The following is a 16570-nucleotide window of genomic DNA, read 5'->3' as shown; positions in this document are numbered from 1 at the left end:
AGGCCAATACCATCCCTACAGTAAAGCATGGTGGTGGCAGCATCATGCTGTGGGGATGTTTTTCAGCAGCAGGAACTGGGAGACTAGTCAGGATAAAGGGAAAGATGACTGCAGCAATGTACAGAGACATCCTGGATGAAAACCTGCTCCAGAGCGCTCTTGACCTCAGACTGGGGCGACGGTTCATCTTTCAGCAGGACAACGACCCTAAGCACACAGCCAAGATATCAAAGGAGTGGCTTCAGGACAACTCAGTGAATGTCCTTGAGTGGCCCAGCCAGAGCCCAGACTTGAATCCGATTGAACATCTCTGGAGAGACCTTAAAATGGCTGTGCATCGACGCTTCCCATCCAACCTGATGGAGCTTGAGAGGTGCTGCAAAGAGGAATGGGCGAAACTGGCCAAGAATAGGTGTGCCAAGCTTGTGCCATCATATTTAAAAAGACTTGAGGCTGTAATTGCTGCCAAAGGTGCATCGACAAAGTATTGAGCAAAGGCTGTGAATACTTATGCACATGTGATTTCCAAGTTTATTTATTTTTAAAAAATTTTCAAAAACCTCAAGTAAACTTTTTTCATGTTGTCATTATGGGGTGTTGTGTGTAGAATTCTGAGGAAAAAAATGAATTTAATCCATTTTGGAATAAGGCTGTAACATAACAAAATGTGGAAAAAGTGATGCACTGTGAATACTTTCCAGATGCACTGTATATGTCATGTTGTTTCCTATTATCATTTGCTTGCTCTCAGAGCCATGCAAGTTGAAGTGTTAAGTTGACTGGCAGTTCTAAACTGACGTCACACAAATGTCCCTGTAATATATTGGCACCCTTTCCAGAGTACAGCCTTGTGCCCAACATTGCTGAATATGCTCAGCACCTCAGCAGCCCTGAATTGGATTATGCAGGTTTGAGAATGTTATGCATTGTACAAGGCATTAATAGGTACTCTACTTTAGGTATTACATTTTAGATTTGCTTGCATTCTGAGAGCAAATCTGGAAAAATGCATTTGTGATCTGAATTTAGTTAAAAGCCCTCTTATGTGTGTAACATGAAAAGTTGAATACAAAACCAATTACTTATATGTGACTCATCTAAACTTGCCTTTAAAATGTACCTAATTTACAAAAATGAAAAACAATGAATAATGACCTTAAGGACTGCCTTTGCATATTAAATTTTACATTTCTACTTTAATGGTCTATACTTTTCTTGTGTATATCACATTTTTCAAATGTGCTGAAATATCTAAAATTTACATTTTAGCATGCTAAAGCCAAATCTACATTTTTTTTTTTTTAAATATTTTTAGATAAAATTAAATAACCATTTTTGGATGAAAAGTTTTATTTGTTTTGGTGTAATTATCTATTTCTAATCCTATGTTTAACATTCTTCCTTAATGACCTGTGAATGAAACTGACTACAGGATCATAAATGGGGAAATGCTGCCTCTCACTGGCCAAAAACGCTATCAGCAATCCTTTCAGTCTCCCATTAAACACTTGTAGTTCACGATCTCTCATAATCTGAATTACATTTTAATTTTTTGCAATTGTTCCTTGGTCTTTATAAATCACAAAACATGTTCATTCATATTTTAAGTAAGTTTTTAAAAATGATTTTAAGTAAATACATTTTATAGCCTACACACTTTGCTTTCTTTTTGTTTTGGTTTACAAAGAAGTTGCTGCGCATGGTCAACTGGAAGTGTGCAGCACGTGACATTCCCAGGTCTTGGTTTGTCCAACTTTAAGGACACAGCAAAGAAAGCCTTCATTTGTAAAGTGTTTTTCTGTTTGATTTTTGGCTAATGATTCATTTGTTAATTGTCTTTTATGTTACAATTTGGTTCTCGTTAACTGAAATTATTTTAGTTATAGACTCCTCTCCTACATTCTTGAATTTATAATTTTGGTTTCACATCCTGGGATTTTTAATCAACAATTTGACTTCCCAGTATTGACCTTTGCCACGTAATAAAACCTCAGTCCTTCTCCTGATTCCATTCCTATTTAATTAGGTCCACTTCTATTGCTCTCCAGCGGAGTCAGTATTAGCGATGTAAAATAGATCGATGTATATCATAAAAGAAATGTATCGATACACCTCTTAAAAATCGAGGTTCAACGTTTAACGTAAGAAATTCCTACATCTCCGGCTGTAATTCCAAATTAAAATTAAATGTACAGTAATCCCTCACTATATCGAGCTTCGACTTTCGCGGCTTCACTCTATCGCGGATTTTAAATGAAAGCATAACTAAATATATAACGCGGATTTTTCGCGGGTTCTGCGGACAATGTGTCTTTTTACTTCCTGTACATGCTTCCTCAGTTGGTTTGCCCATTTGATTTCATACAAGGGACGCTATTGGTGGATAACTGAGAAGCTAACCAATCAGAGCACGCAGTTAAGTTCACCTGACTGAGAAGCTAACCAATCAGAGCACGCAGTTAAGTTCCTGCCTGCTGAATGCAGTGTTAACCAGGAAGTCTCGTCTCGCTCATTCAGCATCAACGTGTTTCGCTGTGTAAAGAGTTGTGCTCTTTTGTGTTTATCTCTGTGCATAGTCAAGCCCTTCATTATGGCTCCAAAACGATCTGCTACTGCTTCAGGGGCCGTGCCCAAGCGCAAATGGAAGATGTTAACGATTGCCGAAAAGGTAAACGTTTTGGATTTGTTGAAGGCTACGATTCTTTTTATTTAAAAAGTAGGAAAGGAATATAAGATCTAATGCTGCAGTGTCCTTTTAACCAGGGTGCACAAGTTGTAAGTGGATGTAATAAGGCAGTAGTCTGGATGGAATCTGCTTTAGGGATTTGGATTGAAGACTGCCAGAAGAAGAACAACGGCAGTGCTACACAATCGCCTGAAGTGGCTCCTTTAAGGGCTGTAACGCTCTCCTTTGTTGTGCAGTAAAATTAAACTCATTGTTATCGGACAAGTCAACGTGTCATTGTTGGTGAGTAACCATAATTAATTTTCTGCTTACCGTACTTAGTACATGTACGTACGTTTAGTGTCACTGTACACACATTTACTGTATACTATTTTTCTTGCATTGTACGTATTTATTGCTGGTGGCCTGTCTATCGTAATGGCTGTAACATATGTGTTATCGGAGACACTCAATATCTTTAAAATAATATTTAGGTTTTACTGTATATAAACAGTGTGTTTTAATACATCATTTCAATGAATCTTACCTAATATCTAAGTGAATACAAAGGGATTATGCTGTATAACTCTGTGGGGAATATTTATAAACAGTGTGGGAGAGTTTATAAGTGCTTAAAATATATAAAAATAACCATACAAACATATGGTTTCTACTTCGCGGATTTTCACCTATCACGGGGGCGTCTGGAACGCAACCCCCGCGATCGAGGAGGGATTACTGTACTTCATAAGCATAAGAGGACATGTTTTTCAATAAATCTTAATTTTTATAGTTTTGACATTTCTTATATATCCAAGACTATGTAAGCAGCCAGAAACATTTCACTTTCAGTGAAGTATAGCATTCTCGTGAAGCTGAACAGGACAATGAGATTTGTTTCCCTACTAAATACAAATTCTCTGGAAACATTTTGGGTTTGAAATAAAGTCGGGTAGCATCCATAAAACAAATGCAATCTGTGAAATCTTTAAAGCTATAATTAAATACACAGACAGCACAACCAATTTCACAACTCATAGGAAGAGAAGGCATAACATAAGCTGAGATTCCTCTGCAATATGACAAGAATTAAGTAGGTGTAAAAGTAAAATCTTCACACAAACATTATTGTAAGTATATTATCAATACATATTTTTTTCTATATACTTTAATCAAATAAACATGTAGCATATATTTTGTATGTCTTTATTTGTAATTTTGGCAAAACAATGTAATTTAGTGTTTCTGAACCCCACCCCATTTAGGAATGGGTCTCTTTGAATTTTAAGACAGGATTTGGGGGATGTGCCTTAAACCAGTTTGGCGAGTGTTTCTCTGCTAAAGTCTTTCAACCCCCGCAAGGAAGCCAGGTTACCTTAACATATGGTCTTGGGGGGGGTGGCAGGTGTTAAGATGTTCTATTCCACCATTGGTCTGAGGTATGGCTGTTTGGAATTGGCTTGTCTCATAGGCCTTTAAGTACCATGATGTTCTATTGGCTCTAGGGGTTGGACAGAGAATCTGTAAATCTGCTTGCTCAACCACATTCTATCTCTTACCCACATCTGAAAGAAGCATCTCTTACTAACCTTTGATGATGAAGACAACACAATGAAGAGCACAGCTCAGCAGCTATATTGACCAGGCTTGCGGCCTGTTCTGAAGAAAGCTGAGCACCAATGATGCCTTAACTAGAGACATTAAGTAACAAACAAGTCTGTGTGCTGCCTGAAACTACACATCACCATTTAATCAGGTTGTATGGTTGCCAATATTCAAATATACTTTGCATATTGTTATTATTTATGAATTTTACTAATAATACATTATTTTAAATTGTAATGTAACTCCTGCTTGTCTTTTTACTACATCTAATTGCCTGAGGTTATAGATGTAGAAGGGAAGGTGGGGAGAAGTTATATACTATAATACCTTATAAACAGTGGTAAGTCTGTGGGATTTGAGGCGTTCTGACAAAGGCTACATCTTAATAATACAAAGGGGAAAGTAGAGCAAAATATTACTCTACCAAGATAAAACAGTGCTATTACAGATGAAAGCACAAATCAACATACAGTACTTAATGTGTGCAGAAGAGGAAAGTTCACATCTGAGCTATCAGAGTGGCATGACATTGGGCACCAACTCACCTTGTTGTGAAGATCCAAAAACATTCCTAAACTATCTAGTTATCAGAGATTCTGGGTTTGGAAATACAGATAAAAAAACTAAATAAACAAGGAATGACAAAAAAAAAGGAAAAGCTCAAAAATAATTAAAAACTTCAAATTACAAGCTCAACTGAGAATAACAGGAAAACCACAAAATAAGACTGAATACTGTTATAGAAACCTACATCACACACTTTACTGAAAGAGAGTTCTGTAATTCTAAACCTGAAACTGTAAAGAATAAATGCCAAACTCAGTACCTTTATACTCAAGAACTAAATCATTCAGTGAAATCAAAACACCATGTTAACTCTAAAAGGGTAAATCCTAATAGTTGAGTGCTCTATCTCTCCATTCTTCTCTTGGGTTGTTTAGTCCCATGCAAGGGAATTTGAAGCCTATGCAGTTCAGCTCAGGCACAAGACAGGAATGAGTTTTGGACAGAATGCCAATCCATGACTGGTCACTATCACACCCACACCCACTCTCACTCAAACAGGGTCAGTTTAGGGTCACCAATAAAACTAACACTCATCTCCCCGATGTGTGGCAAGAAACCAAAGGCTCCAGGGGCACTTAAAGAACATGTAAACTCCACACACATTGTGCCTGGGTGCTTGCAATTGTGAGACAAGAGCACTAACTATTGTTCCCACCCTGAACTAAAGTACAAAAAACAAATGAATAAAATATTTTTGAGAAGGCAGAATTTCAGTAAAACAAGAAGAAGTAAGTTTTCTAAGGAAATACTGAGTTCAAATACAAGAATAACAAATCAAAGGTTAAAACGTACCTGTGTTAAATACTCTGAGGTGTTGTTGGTCCACATCTGACACTGTTGCATATTGTTGTAACATGTGCTGTTGGCAACTTTATAAAGGATTTGAACCAGAGTGTAAATCTGACCAATCATAACCCCAGACCAATTTAATTGATACTTTCTAGGATCTGAAATGTTGTTCTGGAGTGTCACTGTGACATTAAAGTTGACTGGACCTCCTATGAATGAAGGTGCTTCCGAAGAAATTGTTATATTTTTCATGACTTCCTAAGAAAAGACAGGATTTGCAGCATTTTCATAATAAATAGATTTTTGAAGGATTACAAAATTCTAAACACATATATCTACTAAAATGCATTTGTTATTGTAATCGGTTTTCTCATTGTCATAGATCACACTCTTCACATAAGGAGGTCATAAATATTAGAATGATAAATTTACTTTTGGAAGTATAAAAATCTGATTAGCCAGAACCAAAAACAAAAAAGTCAAGAGACATACCTTGGAGAAAGAATAAGAATCATCATCAAGTCGTATCTCATGGTAGAGCAACATCGAGCCATTTAGGACGTTACTGAAGTCTTTCAAGTCCTCAAGTGATTCAAGGCAACAGTACACAAAAGGTCTTGTAGTGTTTCCTGACACACTTGTAATTAGTCCTTTAAAATCACTTAAAGTACCAAAGAACAGAGTAGCATTATCTGTATTTCTCAAGATATTTTTTTTTATTTCATCTGCCTTTGCGTTAAAATTAGAGACTACCATCTTCCAGTCGTTGCAATAATCTGAGCTGTTTTGATTTTCAAACTCTATGTAATCACTGCATGCATCATAAATTGTTCCCACAAGAGTCCAGTGTTTTAGTGCAAAGAATGACCCAACGACTTTACCAAAATTAGTTAAGTCTGGAGAAAATGATTGCAATCCTTTTTCACTGACCACAATCTGAAAAGAGAGAGAAAAAAGATTTGAGGCTAAGCCTTCAGGGTGGTATAAGCTGTTATCTTTCTGTTTTGTGTGGATTCTACACAGTGTGAAATATCTAGCCATCTATTTTCCTAACTCTCTTATTTGGTTAAAGAGTCACACAGAGCTTAAGACCACTGCAGCAGCATTTGGTATCAAAGAGAAATTAACCTTGTATGGAGTCCTGAAACTTCTAATTGATTGATGCGCACACTCATATTGTGAGCTGGGGGACTGATCGCACCCTCAGAGCATACAGACATTCCTGAGAAAACCCCTGAAAATGTTGACAGACTACCTTCACATTGCTCCTTACCTTAATTGTCGCATGATAAACCTCTCGCGTGGTACTCCGCATACTTAAAAGCCTGTACAGCACCTGTCAGTTTTGGAATTGATTGTTTTTGCTTCTCTCTCTCTCAGACATTTCCTGCTCCTGACGCGTACTCCTTTGAAGAAGAAGATACGTTTGCATACTTTTAATTGAGAGACGCAACTGTTATCTCTGTCCTGTCAAGGAGCACATTTAAAACCTTTAAAAGAGACAAATGTTTGTTTGCAGTGTTTGAATAAAGTTTCCGGTCTCTTCAACCTCCTCTGTTTCTGTGCCAATCTGTGACTCAAGCATGACAATATTAATACAGAACAAGAAGCATTTCAGTCACTCGTCAATCTAACCTCCATTGGGAAGCAAACCAGGGTGCCTATAGAAAACCTACAAGGACACAGCAACCAAATGGAAACTCCATGCAGTGAGCAGGTTTGAGATGAAAACCGGGTCCTGAAGATGCAAGCTGTGTAAAGTAATTGCTCATATACTCAAAACCAAAATGATCTTCTTGGTGGATTAGTAGAGCATTATAAATTACTTAGTGTAACCTCCTCACAAATTAGCACTGCCCAGAACCTACACCAATATGGTACCCAATTATTCAGATTCGTAAGTAATAGGGGCTTTGCTGAAAAGGACAGACAGGTTAACAATGCAGGAGAGACGACATAAAAACCAAATAATAAGTACTTCTCAGCTTTTCTAGGCAAGTCATGGGACACTTTCTGACTGCTTAGCCACTCACCAGTATAAGACACACTGACCACACTGTCTCTCCCATCTTTTCATTGAATTCTGCACCCCTGAGACCTCATATTTCTTAAAAGGGCCGTGTCCTCTTTTTTTATGTGGCCCAAGGTCCTTACTTAGTTACCATCTTAAAATAAGAGAAATACTTCCAGCTTTTCTAAGGTTTTCCACACAGTTTTTTATTTTAAAAAAAAAAGTTTTGGCTGTGCTTATATTCGGTGCCTCATTTTAAACATCTTTAGGCCTCAGTACAATATCCATGTGGTGATCTACACCACCAGCATTTTCTGGTAGCCTAATTAATCTTGAAAGCTGATAAGACAGAAAGAATAGGATCATAATATCATTCTGGAAACCATCTTCTGCTATGCAAAAATGGGCAGTCATGCTCCATGGCAAATAGGAGTAATTAAACAAGAACATCTAATTATTTGGCATAATGCTTTAAACAGGTAGGTAGAAATAAACTGTAATTACACTCAGATATATAAATACAAATGTCCCTAAATTAATTCCCTCTGATCAGGTTTTCAAATACATTTTAGAAAAGATCATCTAGTGATTGCTTGACCTTTTACAGCTATGGTATTACATGTTGTCACACACATGCGAGTAGGAGGCAGCTAAAGGGCCGGAGTAATGGAAATTACACCACTGACCACATGGTGGTGGGGTGTTCTAACTGTCTTTCTCAGTTACTTACAGACCATTCCTGGGAAATCCCACCAGGTTCCGGCACCCTCAATGGTGTCACTTCCGGTCCCGACAACATCACTTCTGGTTCCAGCCTCAGAGATGACGTCACTTCCTTAACGGGCCTTTAAAGGCCTTTATCATGTCTTTTGGCATTATTTGTCACAATGTATTTATTGGTATTTTATGTTTAATCGTCAACAATTTTTTTTTTTTATTTCGATTAACTTTCCATTTTGTTTTCAATTGTGTTCTGTGACTTTAAATGTGCTACCATGTTCTGTGTGTTGTGGGTAGTGCCCTAGGAGGCGGGGCCACCTTGACATTACAACTGCAGGATCCTCTTCCCAGCTTTATATTGAGCCCAATGTAAGAAAGATCACCTGACATGCTTTATGGTCTTTCTGCAGACCTCTGACCCCTTTTTTCCATGTTTATGTCTTCATTTCACAACACTTACTTTCTAGTGTTGTTGCATCTCAACATATATTATATAACATAGAGGTATATCCACTCCTATCAGGATAACAAAATATCCAGTTTACAGCATGATTTTATAATATGAAACTTCTTGGAGGTTGTGGTTAATTTTGCTTATCTGGTGGCAGACACAAATGCTTAAAGGACTTTTTCTTGTTTTTTCCTCATACAGTACCACAAGTCCTCACTGGCACAAACATGCAGTGCAATTCCTCCTGACCTTCTCTGTACTTCTCGAAAAAAAATGATAAAGAGCTTATTCCTTGTTTGCCATTTGTTTTTGTTTTTTTTCTATTAGTTAAACGGGGTTCAACAGAGATGTGCCCCAACTCTTTGCCTTTATTAATTATTTTCATTATTTTCTTTTGGATAAATATATAAACAAAGAGCAAAATACAGGGGATCCTTTGGGGTATCTGGAACTCCTGAATTAATCTTTTGGATCTACCTGAAGAAAGCCTCAAAAACAAAATTGTAATGTGTCCCTGAAAGTCAATTTTAAAAACAAGTTATGGTCTGCTTTAATTAATCACCCTTGCTCAGTTTGAAAGAAAACATGCTAAAATTTGAATTTGGAAGAAGGTTTGTAACACTACATAAAAGGTCTTCAGAAAAGACCAAAAACTGTATATTGCCTTTTTACCAGGTATACTGTACCTCCTGCCCTTCCTCTCCTGTCTCCATCCATCAAAAAACAAAGTTTTCGTGCCTCCACTTTAAATATTGCATCCATTATTAACTTCCTACCGTGGCCTCAGAAGTCAAAGTTCACTGGAATTTCATTGCATTAATCTTTCATTTACGTTAATAAAATAAAAATGAAAAGAAACAGCACAGATGCCATCAAACATACACAAATACATACACATACAAAACACACAGTTTTATGTTATATATATTTTACTGCCCTAAGTAGTTTTAGGTCCAGGTTGATGGTTAGGGAGTTTTCTTTTATTTTAGTCTACATTAACCTCTTAATGGTGTGTGTGGTCTAAAATAACTTGAGCTTCAGTACTGGTCTGTGGCAGGATGGCGCTGTAGCAAGTTGGTTCACCTGATTACCTTAATGTACATAATAAAATAGTCATTTTAGGAGCTGATGAGTCATTTAGTCTGACTATACTACATAACGAAAAAGAAGAAAACAACAGGCAACAATTTTGTATTTCCTTCTAAAACAGATTAATGAAATGTCCCAAATAAACAAATATAACCCAAAGGTTTTGCTGCTGGTGATAGAAGTTGTAGCACCCTTACAGCAGTTCAGTTGGCAGCGTCTTCTGTCACTCACAGAAGTGTGTTTGTGTCATGAAAAGTGGCAGCTCTGTGTCATGCTAGTCAGAAGTACAAGGTGGTGTGAATTTTATTGCATGTGTGATGTGATTTATTTATTTAAGATATGCTTATACTAAGTAAAAAGATTCTGCATGGCTAATTAGATACAGTGGAACCTTGGATTGTGAGTAACTTGTTTTGCAAACGTTTTGCAAGACGAGCTAAAATTTTTAATAAATTTTGACTTGATAAACGAGCGAGGTCATCCAATATGAGTAGTACGTATACGCTTTGTCTGCCAAGCGTAGCATTGTGACCACGTGTGTGTGTTGTAACGTGTGAGTCTCTGTCTTGCACCCCAAAACACAAAGCTGAGTTTCAGTACTTTAGCGACCCCAGCTTTATTCAGCTTGAAACAGGAACAGCACGGTTATTTATTGTAGTGGGATCTGCCACTCTCTATACACAGACACAGCAGTCAGGCAGGGTCATGGCCAGGTTAGTGGCCAAGTAATACTGTGCCCTACATTTATAATGTTCCTTGTATTATCCATTGACGGCAGGCGCTTATAGCATGCCCACGATCTTTTCAGATTCACTTTTACAGCGAACTGCTACAGCACTGGGAGCCTGTGGTTGCTTCTGGACACTCTTCTGCGTGTCGTCCCGTTGGGTGGAACCCTAAAAGAGTTTAGAAACTCATTCACACCAGCCATGATTCTTTTCAAAGGTACAGTGCAGGTTAATTTGCTTTATGTATTTTTACTTTGTATTTTGTATTAATCATTTTTATATGAATAGCTTTGGGTTGTGGAACGAATCATCTGAGTTTCCATTATTTCTTATGGGGAAATTCGCTTTGATATACAAGTGTTTTGGTGTTTTGAACGAATTATACTCGCAATCCAAGGTTCCACTGTATTCCATAGTACCAAAGTACAGTGTTCAGCCAGAAATTAATAGGATACCATAGGATATCTCACATATTAAGTATAAATCACAATGAAAAATAAAGGACAAAAAGTCCAGTGTTTGTTACCTGTAGGGTTCCCAGTCCAAAGTTTGTTAAATAGTTCAGAGAGTCTTGAGTAAAAAGAAGAACTACAGGCAAATTGTCCAGAGAACAGGTACCGTTATCGTAACAGTCATTTTCATAATTATCAAGGCAGTCTCCGCAAGAGCTGTAGAGTTTATATCCCAGTTGAAATCCAGAATATTTGTTCTGCATCTTGTTCAGTGCAGACTCAAGTGCTGTAAAGACTGTATACATAAGTTGGCTGTTTAAGAAAGAAAACAAGAGGTCAACAATGGGTGTGAAGTGCATAAAGCATTAAATAAAATACAACGTATACCACAGTGACACAACTACTTGTAAAACACAGCCATCTATACATTTTCTAAATATACTTTCTTCTTTACAGAGTCATATGGTGTTGGGAGTCGGTCTTCATTTTGACATACACTTTGGTGAACAGTGGTGCGGCGGTTCGTGTGGCTGCCTCACAGCTCCACAGACCTGGGCATCACAGTGTATACATTCACAGTACGACATGCTATGGCATTTGAACATTTCAGCACTTACTCGTTTCCTTCAGCTGTGCAAACTTGAAACATCCCCACAATATACAGATCACCATGTTTCTCTGACACACATGGCAGGTTTACTTGTGCTTGGCACCTCCAAAAACATCCCAGCATCAAGAAAAGACAAATGGTTGAAATGTCTTGCATTCTTAAAATACCTCTAAAAATCAGAATAAAAAAAAAAGAAAGAAAGAAAAATGAATGAGATCAGCTGGTGTAGCACATACACTTCTACTGTATGTACAGAATTGGACACAAGATCATTTGTACATAATGAATTTCTTTATATTGATTAATCCATTGCTGAACTTGATGTCTCTACTCTCTTGGAGTAGAATTACAACTTGTTTTGAAATTTCAATCAGTCTAAATTTCCCTTTTAATAATAAGTCAACATGATTAAGGAACAATTATTGGTGTTAGAAGCTGCCATGTCTGCTTGTATATGGAGGAAAGGTTTTATTCTTTACTAGCTGAAAATGACAGGATATGATCTGATGGAAAATGTCTCAAATTTATTTTAGAAATAAACTCCATTCAAATGGAGCCTAACTGATTTGACAGCTTTGAGTTTGCTGGTGACACTAGTCTTGGTGGTCTTATTCCATATTAGACTACTCTGTGCACAAGCATAACGTCCCTCGGGGCTATTTTTATATCAACTGCTCAAAAAACTAAAGGAATACTTTGAAACTCAATGTGGAAAAATCCTGCTGGATATTTCAACTGCTATGGACTGTGTAGTGTAATGTGTTAGGAACAAAAGGATGCCACATCATTTGGTGGAAATGAAAAGTATTAACCTACAGAGGGCTGAATTCAAAGACACCCTGAAAATCAAAGTGAAAAAATGAGGCAGCGTCAGGCAGGCTAGTCCATTTTGCTGAAATTTTATTGCCGCAACTGTAATTCGTACTCAGTAGTTTGTGTGGCCCCCACGTGCTTGTATGCGTGAATGACAATGTTGGGGGGGGAGGGGGTCATGCTCCTAATGAGACAACGGATGGTTTCCTGGAGGATCTCCTCCCAGATCTAGAGCAGCATCACTGAGCTCCTGGACAGTCTGAGGTGCAACCTGGCAGTATCTGATGAACCGAAACATAATGTCACACCCAGAGGTGTTTTATTGGATTGAGATCAGACGAGTGAGCGTGGAGGCCAGTCAATGGTATCAATTCCTTCATCCTCCAGGAACTGTCTGCATTGTCATGCACCAGGAGGAACCCACTGCACCAGCATATGGTCTGACAATGGGTCCAAGGATTTCATGCCAATACCTAATGGCAGTCAAGGTGCCGTTGTCTAGTCTGCAGAAGTCTGCATGTCCCTCCATGGATATGCCTCCCCAGACCATTATTGACCCACCACCAAACCAGTCATGCTGAACGATGTTACAGGCAGCATAACGTTCTCCATGGCTTCTCCAGACCCTTTCACGTTTGTCACATGTGCTCAGGGTGAATCTGCTCTCATCAATGAAAAGCACAGGGCACCAGTGGTAGACCTGCCAATTCTGGTATTCTATGGCAAATGCCAATCGAGCTCCACGCTGCCAATGAGTGAGTACAGGGCCCCCATGAGGCCACCCTCATGAAGTCTGTTTCTGATTTTTTGGTCAGAGACATTCACACCAGTGGCCTGCTGGAGGTCATTTTGTAGGCTCTGGCAGTGCTCATCCTGTTCCTAAATGCCCAAAGGAGCAGATACCAGTCAGTCCTGCTGATGGGTTAAGGACCTTCTACAGCCCTGTCCAGCTCTCCTAGAGTAACTGCCTGTCTCCTGGAATTTCCTCCATGCCCTTGAGACTGTGCTGGGAGACGCAGCAAACCTTATGGCAATGACACGTATTGATGTGCCATCCTGGAGAAGTTGGACTACCTGTGCCACCAAACACTGTAGGGTACAGGTATCGCCTAATTCTTACTAGTAGTGACACTGACCGTAGCCAAATGCAAAAATAAGTGAAAAAACAAATAAGGTGGGAAAAATGTCAGTGGCCTCCACCTGTTAAACGATTCCTGTTTAAGGGGTCATCTCATTGTTGCCCCCAAAAATTAATTAACTTAAATTAACAACTTCCTCTGCTACTTAACTGACCAGATCAATAGCAAAGAAGTTTAATTGACTTGATGCTATACTCTGATTAAAAAGGGTTCCTTTAATTTTTTGAAGCCGTATATATATATATATATATATATATATATATATATATATATATATATATATATATATATATATATATATATATATATAAATGAAGATAAGACAAGCTGGTTAAGTTTGAAAAGTGTGCCGAATCAACAAGGATTAATCAATAACCTAGAATCAACCGATTCATCACAAAGCAAACTGGACAGAATTTAGACTTGGACAGACTTTAAGGACATGAAATTTAATATAAATAAATATAAAATATTACACATAGGAAGTAAAAATGGTAGATATGAATACATAATGGAGAATCTGAAACTTAAAAAGTGAAAGACACTGCAGTGGACTGTGAGCTATCCCTATCCAGAGAGTATAAGTAAAAAAGAAAATTGACAAACAGGAGGAGACCATTCAGTCCATCACACTTGTTTGTTTCGCTAATAGCTAAGCTGTCCCAATGTCTCATTTAGATACTTCTTAAAGGTGGTCGAGGTTTTTCCTTCAACTACATGACTTGGTAGTCTACTCCAGATTCCAACATCTCTGAGTAAACAAATGCTTTCAGGCTTCAGTCCTAAATGTACTTCTCCTTCATTTCCACTGATGTCCTCGAGTATTGATTCATTTTTTAATTGAAAGAATTCAGCAATGCCTTTGAGGATTTTAATGGCCTGGATTAGGTCCCTACACAATCTCTTCTGCTTGAGTCTAAACATGTATACAGAAGTAATAATAAGACTAAATGAATGTTGAGTTCTTGAGCTCAATGTATAGAGTACAAGACAAGGGATGTGTATATGAAACACTTCTGAGGACTCATCTGGAGAACTGTGCACAATTGTATTCTGCTGTGATAACAAGTCAAGATTTGAATACATAATTTGGAGTCCCAGAAAGAACAGGCTTCAAGTAGGTTAGGGTGCATGTGTGAGCTAGCATGTGCCGCTCTGAAGTTGATTGCGCATTCATGTGCAAATGTGAGAGGGTCATTCAAGTGCTTCATTCATGCATTGAAGCAGGTGGAGGTACCTGCACTCAGTCGGGGCAATAAAGGGAGCCTGTACAGCAGAGAAGAGGAAAAGATGAGAAAACAAAGAAGGAAAAGAAGAACGGAGATTAAGAGCATGAGAAACAGGCAGGATTAAGAAAGCCCATGCTGGGAAAAAATAGGCAGTTGGTTGGGAGTAATGGACTGGCTGAGGGAAACGTGAGCTGGGTTCAGAGTGCAGCCCTACAGATGCTGAGGGACTGGTGGTGGGAATCGACACCTGGGTTTAAAGGATGACTGCACTTGTCTGCGGGTATCTCCTTTTGCTGCAAGGACCTGATGGGATAAGTTGAGGAGACCTCAGATTTTAGAAAGGGCATTGGAGCTCGCATTTTTAGGAAGAAGATTCTGCATGTAAATTAACCTGATTTTGTTGGATTATTTATTGAACATTTTAATTCCATGTTTCACTTAATTTTATGGATTATTTATTTATTGAAGAAATCTACACTGCACTTTTTGTCACTGTTTGTTTGTTTTGTAAATGCTAAACAATGACGAAACACTCAAAAATGTATTTCCAGAACTTCCCCTCCTGGCATACAGGCAACCACAAAAACCTGCAGCAACTACTTGTCCGAAACTCCCTAAGTAGACCAAAAGAAAATGGCACATTTCCCTGCCTACAGAAAAGATGTAAAACATGTTCACATCTATACTAATAAAAGGTAAAGCCCTGACTGACTGACTCACTCACTCACTCACTGACTCACTCATCACTAATTCTCCAACTTCCCATGTAGATAGAAGGCTCAAATTTGGCAAGCTCATTCCTTATAGGTTACTTACAAAAATTAAGCAGGTTTCATTTTGAAATTCTACGCATAACGGTCATAACTGAATCTTACTTATGTACATTGACATTGTCTGCTGCCGCCAAATACTCGTAGAAAAATCCACAAGTTAATAGACACGCTGTCACTAAACTCTCGCAGGCAAATCCACAACTTAATAGAGACTGTAGCAAGATCCTCTTAAGTTGAATGAGGAGCCCACCACACACAAAAATATCCTACTCTTAAGAAAATTAATTCTATTAGGAACAGAAACCGACAGAACCTTAGCCCCAATTTGATATGCTCAGCTGTAGTTGGATTTTGTAAATTTATAGGAGAAAAGGAAATAATCACCCCAACAATTCTTTAAACAATCAAAAAAAAAAATATATATATATCATAAATCAGTAGTGTGTTAAAGAAGTAATGAAAAAGAAAAGGAAACATTTTGAAAATAACGTAACATGATTGTCAATGTAATTGTTTTGTCATTGTCATGAGTGTTGCTGGCATATATATATATATATATATATATATATATATATATATATATATATATATACACACACACACACACACACATATATAAATATATATATATACATATACAGTACATACATATATACATATATATATACACACATACAAATATAGACATATATATATACACACACACACACATATATACATATGCATATCTACATATATACTGTATATACACATATATACTCAGCAAAAAAAGAAACGCCCTCTGACTTTCAACTGTTTTTACTTTCAGTAAACTTAATGTGTAAATATTTGTATGAACACTAAAAGAGTCAACACCATAAGACATAAACTAAAAATGTTTCACAATGTGTCCCTGAATGAAGGGAGGCTCAAAATCAAAAGTACCAGGT

General features: G+C 37.7%; 1 protein-coding gene across 1 annotated transcript in view; it reads right to left on the bottom strand.

The window, feature by feature from the left end:
- LOC120542539 (extracellular calcium-sensing receptor-like) overlaps positions 1-16570 on the bottom strand; it is a 50487-nt gene that overhangs the window by 9730 nt on the left and 24187 nt on the right. Inside the window, exons 2-5 of the mRNA XM_039775066.1 lie at positions 11695-11856; positions 11152-11389; positions 6119-6562; positions 5630-5884 (exon numbers count right to left, since the gene is read on the bottom strand). Coding sequence (XP_039631000.1) covers positions 5630-5884; positions 6119-6562; positions 11152-11389; positions 11695-11843 — 1086 coding nt within the window. The 5' untranslated portion in view covers positions 11844-11856. The remainder of the gene's footprint in view (positions 1-5629; positions 5885-6118; positions 6563-11151; positions 11390-11694; positions 11857-16570) is intronic.

The sequence above is a fragment of the Polypterus senegalus genome, chromosome 13 (genome assembly GCF_016835505.1).
Source record: "Polypterus senegalus isolate Bchr_013 chromosome 13, ASM1683550v1, whole genome shotgun sequence".
Taxonomy (NCBI): Eukaryota; Metazoa; Chordata; class Cladistia; order Polypteriformes; family Polypteridae; genus Polypterus; species Polypterus senegalus.
The sequence above is the reverse complement of the archived record's forward strand: the minus strand, read 5'-3'. Positions and strand labels throughout refer to the sequence as shown.